Here is a 7,467-nt window from a genome sequence, read left to right on the forward strand (position 1 = left end):
ACCCCATTAGAATAAATCCAACAAAAATTGTGCAGGACCTTTGTGAAGAAAATTTTATGTTACTAAAAGAACATAAAGAATTGACTAAATTGAAAGACATCTTATTAGCTAGGAAGGCTCAATACTCCCTAAATTAATCTATACATTTAATATAGGGGAACTAGACAAGCTAGTTCTAAATTTTATCTGTTAAATAAATAAGCCAATAAAATATGGAAAAAAAACTGATTGGGGGACTGGTGCTATGATATTACAATGTATGATAAGCTACAGTCATTAAAATCATTTGGTTAGGCACACACACAGAAAAATAAATTCTAATAGAGCAGAAGCAAACATATACAGGACTTTAGTCTCTGGTAGGTAACGCTGGCATTTCAAAGCATTGAGGAAAAGATGATTATTCCATAAATGGTGTTAGGGCCACAGGCTAGCAGCCCTGCCCCTAGAAATGCATCACAGATAACCTTAAGCCTTTACTCCGCTCTGGTCTTTTCTGTGTCACCCTCTCAGTGACACCCTTCCCTGAGCACCCTCTTTAACAGTACAGCACCCAACCCAGCCCCAATCCCAGAAGCTCCTTTCTTGCTTTTACTGTTGATTTTCTCCATAATACACATCGCCAACAATGTGCATCCAGCGTGTCGGCACCCAGTAAATCCGTCTTAAACGACGATATTCTGTGGCCCAGAATACCCGGCAGCCAATTCCCGTCTGCTTTTACCATGAGTCAGCCCCCCAGTGCAGACATGCTCAGGGCAGGGGGCACTCCCCCCCAGAACACATCAGGAGTGCTCTGAGCCCTTTGCCAGTTGCTGGTTGGGCAGGGGCACACGGCCCCTCCTTGCCAATGGACCCTGAAGTGGAGACACGTCTGGGTAAGGTTTCCCTCACTACCACTAAAAACCCCAAACAGATGTACAGGGGAGAAGGCCGCTATTTTTTCAGGGTTCTGTCATGCCTACACTCAGCCATGCTGTGATTCTGGGAGCCAAGTGGACACTGAAGGTGAAGCAGGACGCACGCTCTGAGCAGCAACAGAACAGGTGTACCACTGAGCAAATCTACCTTGGCCTCACTTTTCTAACATAAACTCTTCATTTTTAAAGGTGACTTCGGAGGCTCCTTCTGCTTCTCAGGGCAGAACGCAGCCTGGTGCATCCTGGCACGTGTGTGCAGACCTGCCTGAGAACATCCAGCTCACTCTTATTTACAAAGCAAGCTGCTGGCATCTCAAAGCACCCAGATGGGCCCTGCAGCACGGCTGCCCCGCACCCGCTGCTGCGTGAGGTGTGTGGCAACCAGCTGGGACAAGGGACAGGCTGCCTGGAGCACTGGCGGGTTTCCACGGGGTGACTGACGCTGGCACCATGGTCAATGTCAGTAACAGCCAGTGCACGAGCTCCTGGCCAAAGGAACAAGCCGCTCCAGCAACCTCTCTTACCTCCCGACGCTGAGGCGGCCGCGTGTGTGCTGGTCAGGAGTAACTGCCTCCATGTACGTAAGTGGAAAAAGGCAACACAAGTATTTACGACGGGCTTTGGCTATGCCATCCGTCTCTCCATGTACACACGTACTTATAGAAGCATAGACACTCTTTGGAAAAGCATTCAAGAAAGCTGAACAAGACTGTAGAACTGGCATGGATGAAAACGTTTCACCCTCTTGCAAGCTGCTTGAATTCTTTTTATCGTGAATTATTTATTACCTTTTTATAATACTAACAATTTTGAAAAATTAAACATGTCACAAATTTTCATTTTTCTTTTTCTTGGTGCTACAAACAATTCTCAGTAGATTTAATAACCCCTAGCCAAAATTGGGTAAACCAAATAAACTGAAATTAAAAGATACATTTTACATTTTTTCCCCCCAAATTAACCTAAGTAACAAAAGCACTGTGGTTCAACCTCAAGACAAATTTAAAAAAAATTACACAGGTAATCACTTCATCTACAACTGCTTTTTGTTAAAAACAAAAAGGCACCAAGGGTGCAAGCAAGCACGCTCAGATATCCTGAAAACAGCCCAGGCAGGATTCATGACCTCACACAAGTCTACACCTCACAGGCCTCGCATAGCGTCACATGGAAATAACCAGGATCTAATTAGTGACTCAGGGAAAGGAAGCCACAGTGGTGCCAAGGAGCAGTCTGCCGAACGTACAGGTCACTACAGGTCACCAGAGCGACAAGGCTTCCAGTCTCAGGTCTGCTGTGTGCCCCACTGCAGACGCCTCGTGCTCGGCAGGCGCGCCGGGAGCCCACGGTCAAGGAGCCTGTTCTCGGGTCTCACTGGAAACTGCCCTCTTGTCCAACTAGACTTCCTCTCGATTTTTAGTGGCAGAAACACAAGGAAATGAAATTCATGGTCAGGTTGCTGTTTCTTCCCCTGCCCTTCCACCTCCTGCTGTGCCAGGAAGTTGCATTCAAGTTCGTGGTGTGGTTGCCCAACAGGACGCAGGAAACCAGGAGCTTACAACCTGATGGCTGGAGATTGCGATGTGGGGTGTGGGGGCTCAGTTACACAGGCCGCAGCACTGAGATCAGGTCAGGCCGCTCAGTTACCCAGGAGGGCGCTGCCTGGGGTTGCAGGCACGCACACTTTCCCAACAGCAGGAATGTGGAAATGGAGCTGAGGGAGGGACAGCTGTCCATCTACACTCGTTCCTGCCCTCCTATGTCCAAAGAAGTCTCCAGTCAGTCTACCATCCACACAAATCTAAAACCATTTGCTAAATGCTAAGACAGGCAGTGAATCTGAACAGACTAAGACCTGAGGGTGAAAATCACAACCAGAAGAAACGAGGGCCGCCACATGGGTGGCAACACAAATCCGTCCTGATAAGCGACTGAGCATCCGCCCTTCCGGCAGATTTGCATATTCGGTAACTACGATGCTCACAAACTATCATTGGGTTTCTTAAAAATGTCTGCACGTTCTCGGCGTTTTTGAACCCCAGTCTGAGCTAGGCAGTAAAAGTAAAAAACGAGAGATTTAAAAATATTAACATGCATTACTTATATAATTTTTATATTATGTACATTAACTTACAAAAATGCAAAAGGCTTAACTAAAGTTGTAACTTTGAACGTGACCTCAAATGCCAATCACGTTAAGCTAAAACTACAAATGAATGTGACTACAACCAGACATCACAGTAAATATGAAGTAACAGGGAATCAAAGCATCTCTTCTAATATATTCTTCATTCAGTGATGCTGAAGAGCCAGACCACGCAATCAAAAACACACACACACGAAAGTTACACAAAGAAATGATGGGGGCCGGAACATGGGTCTTCAAAAGGGAAAAGCAGGTAACAGCATTTGGCATTTTCAGAGTCTGGAACATTCAGCAAGTGGATAAAGGTAGATGAAAAGGCATCATTTCTTGCTTGAGTCAGCGTATAAGCTAATACATGAATGGTGTGAGCTCCATTTAAAAGCAGAAAGTACAGACCCGTTTGGGGCTTTCAGTCTCGAGCAGGCAGACCCACCGCAAAGGGAGTTCCAAAAGCTCCCCATTAAGACGGACATTCACCGAGGTGCTATTTCCCATGGGTTCACTGTGTTCCTTTCAACTCCAGGCTAGTCTAAGAAACAGAATCCCAAACCACAGGAAACCTCGATGATGGGGAGAGGCAGCCTGACCACACTTACCGTTTTCCACGTACGGGTGGAAGGGTAAGACCAGGGCCAGGATGACCCTGCCTCGAGTTGGCTCCAAGACACTTCTGATATCTTTTAACAAAGTCAGGGGCTGATCGCAGCGGTCCAGCAAGTTCAAGCAGCTGATGACGTCATACTGGAACCCTGTATTCTGCCATTCATTTATACCAAGCACTCTGGAAAAGTCAGAAAGAACTGGATTGATACAAACTCCCTTAAAGACCTCTGTAAAAATAACTGAGATGCTGGGAAAGGCTCTAACTTTGTCTTCTAAATCAAAGTTAAGTTCCAAATCTTCATTTATAATTAATCATATTTGCAGAAATAAAAACGCCAGGCAAGAGAAACTTAGCCACCATATTTCTTTAAATTGACCATTTCACTTATTTCCAAACCTCAAACATATAAAATTTTCTTGACAAGAACTAGTCAATATGTTGGATAAGTGCATATGACAGTATGTTGACAAAAATGACTATAAAACTACAGCATCGAATTCCTGAACATCAGTTAATGAACAGAGTCCTACTTTCTACATTCGTTGGAATTTAATCATAAAATATTATCGCATAATCATGTTTTCTATTCCTAAAGTCCCTCCTAATTTTAAGAATCGCTGGAGGTGGTTTGGTATAAGATCATTTCTGTTCACAACCTATAACCTTTGGAACATCTTTCTGTTCCCAGGAAAGAGATACTATTTCATAATCTAGAATCTTCCTATCTGAATACTTTATAGAACATAAAGCACAGGACATCCTACTAAAAGTATAAGCTCATGAAGAGGATAGTTATTAACACACCACTCTCTCCATCTATATCACACACACACACACACACACACACACACACACACACAGAGGACATTTCTCTCTCAGAACATTTCCATTCCCTAACAGTGTTTTATCCATAGAAATGGGGGAGTTCTTATAGCCACAGTCTTTGCCAGCCACACCATTAAGGTAGTTTTATCAATCACTCGTCCTGCTTGGTTGCAGCAATGGGAACATGGTAGGTGAGGCATGTCGGACAGAGACGGGAAAGGGGACAGGAGAAGGGGTCTTTGGGAAACAATGTGTCTTTGATAATCCTGAGAAGCCACAGTCGAGATATCTTAGAATATTCTAAAAGTTCTGTGAGGGCTGTTTTGGAAAACTCATTAGCACAATTCAGAGCGGTTCTGAACAGTGGAATAATAAGGAACACAAACCACTCATGGCATCTTCTTGTCAATCTAACTTTTTAAAAAACTAAAGCCTCCTCCAAAACAACTCCAACAAACTTCAAAGGACGAGTCACTGTCTTTTGTGGCTTGAAATATGTAGAGCACTAGGGCTTCAAAATCACTGTGTTGTAATGAAGTTGTGACTGCAATTATGATTTTAGAAACTGGATTCACCTCATTCGAACTATAGAGAACATTTTACTTTCAGGATAAAAGTCTCATCAATTCCCATTTTAAAAACCAAAATGAAAAACTAAAAAGAAAGACTACTATTAATACCTTAGCCAAACAGCCAATTTTATTAAATTTATAAATTGAAAAAAAAAAATCATATACTTGATTTTAAAAAACGACAAAAAAACAACAACCCTTAGGCCTATCTTCAAGGAGACAGAAGTCTAACATCATGATTCAGCATGATTCAGCCTAGAAGAATCTCACAACATCCTTCTCAGAATTAGTTAGTTCCTTTCTATGTTGGTAATTCTGAAAGACAGAATTCCTTGCTCGTAACAGAAAAGTATGGCTTTCATGTTGGGACAGATAGAAACTACACTTATAGCAGTCCAACCTCAACTTTAATTCTGTTTTGTGATTTCTACTTGTCCGACTCATGAAGACAAATGCATTAGCCCCACTCAAACTGCAATTAGCCCAAGGTGTTACACCGTCCCTCTTCCTATGAGAAAAATGAAAGAAGTGACTTGTCCAAGGTTACACTGCAAATCACTGGCTGAGTGGAAATGACAACGTGGAAATTCTCCTAGTATGTTATCCAGGCCAATGACCCACTCTCTTCATTGAAACTGAGAAAGAGGCTGGCAATTATTCTCTGCGAAGTGCTTCTAGGGTGGTGGATTGAGAGTGAGTGGCAATCTGCACTCGTTTCCAATAGCTTTTTGTGAAAGAAAGAAAATAGAAGGGACATTAAGATGAGAAATGGAATCCTTAACTGCAATGTTTTCTTTAGAAGAAAGAGCCCAAACCTACAGGTAATGGATTATAGTCAAGCATCTTTCAAATTTACATTAAGGATCTTAGTTCTCTGCTGTCAAAAATGTACCTACAACTCCTTCTGGATTACCTGCACGGGAATTGTCTGTGCAGACTGAATTCCAAGCCCACTGCCCTCACCCTTCAGTATCTTGCGACACACGTTTTTCCTCTACCATCTACAAACCGCACCTCAGATCATGTCAACTAATTTTAACACTAACTTTCTGTAAAGTAGACTGAGGAGGGTAAACATGCTGCCAAAATTTTTTCCTGCCAAAGAACAGTTTTTTATTTATTATCATGTGACTTGTGGAATTATTCGTTAATGCACACACTCAAAAATTAATTGTATAATCCTTTCCCATGTCTATGTCTTTTCCAAAACAGCATTTCTAACTCTAGAAGCAAGCCATCTTTTTAGGGATTCTTAATTTCAAGAAAATGAGTTAAGTAATAGTTGACCTTCTGGGAGGATTTAAAATACATTTTTCTTCGAGAAGTGACAAAGCTATCAGTATTGTGAAAAATCTGAAATTTAAAAAACACCAACAATATAAAGAAAGTTATTGTTTTGTTTTTAAAAAATCAAAGGCACATCCTTAAATTTTACAGTAGGGTTTTCTGGCATAAACAATGTCTTGGCAAAGACACAGGAAAAACCTGGCCATTTTCTGTTTATTGATTTCAAAAATGACATCCAGGACCTTTACTAAAAAGCCATTTTTAAGGGCCCACATATTGAATAGAAAGAAAAAATAACTACCTCCCAAAAAGAAGCCAAAAAAATGTGGAATTAAGCTAAAAGTTTGCCCTGCCATTGTGGGCTGGGTGAACCCTACACTTAGTAAGATATTATTTCCTCATTAAAATCTTAAACTGTGCCCAAAGTTGCTACTTTTGTGAATATGTTTTTATTTCCTACTAATAATATTATGGAGGGAGTGTCAATCAGTGTGAATTTCCTATTGAGGTCAAATTACAAATATTTGGCATATGTGCTATGTATTAGGAAAAAAATTACTAAGTAATTTCTATGTGGTGGATAGGTTTACTAGGTTACATAGCCTGTAAATTCTAAATATACTGAAATGCTAATTCAAACATCTGAAGTTTCACTGAAAATTCCATGTAAGCATTTAGTCTTAAGAAGGACTTGAGCGACAAGCAAGGCAAGGCTAGGATGGGTGAGAGGGGACATGTTCCCAACACTCTCCTCCCCACACCCACTTTCAAACACAGATTTTTTAAAGTGTGTGTGCGCGTGTGTGTGTGGGGGGGGGGTCAGATTAGGAATTCAGCATGACTCAAGCCTTTGTTATAACAGGGGCCAAGCATTCCAAGGTTTGAAATGGTGAATTAATTTCTAATTGGAGGAACACGTTTCAATTGTCCCCACAGACCCATCAGGATTTTATGGGAGACAGATTGCTGGAGCTCAGGGGGGACCTTACAAATCACTTAGTTCCACGTCACACAGATGGGTCTCCTGTAACATCCGTAAGAGCTTGTTAAGCACGGAGGTGACAAGGACTTGGATGCTCTGACAGACTGTGAGCAGGGTGGGTCTCCCTCTCC

General features: G+C 42.1%; 1 protein-coding gene across 3 annotated transcripts in view; it reads right to left on the reverse strand.

Annotated features, from left to right (window-relative positions):
- The window catches only part of METTL9 (methyltransferase 9, His-X-His N1(pi)-histidine), a 41,429-nt gene that overhangs the window by 14,740 nt on the left and 19,222 nt on the right, over positions 1–7,467 (reverse strand). For all 3 annotated transcript variants that reach the window (XM_019649915.1, XM_019649914.1, XM_019649913.1), the window contains exon 4: positions 3,663–3,847. In XM_019649915.1, the coding sequence (XP_019505460.1) occupies positions 3,663–3,847 (185 nt within the window). The remainder of the gene's footprint in view (positions 1–3,662; positions 3,848–7,467) is intronic.

Source organism: Hipposideros armiger, unplaced genomic scaffold, assembly GCF_001890085.2.
Source record: "Hipposideros armiger isolate ML-2016 unplaced genomic scaffold, ASM189008v1 scaffold_135, whole genome shotgun sequence".
Lineage (NCBI taxonomy): Eukaryota > Metazoa > Chordata > Mammalia > Chiroptera > Hipposideridae > Hipposideros > Hipposideros armiger.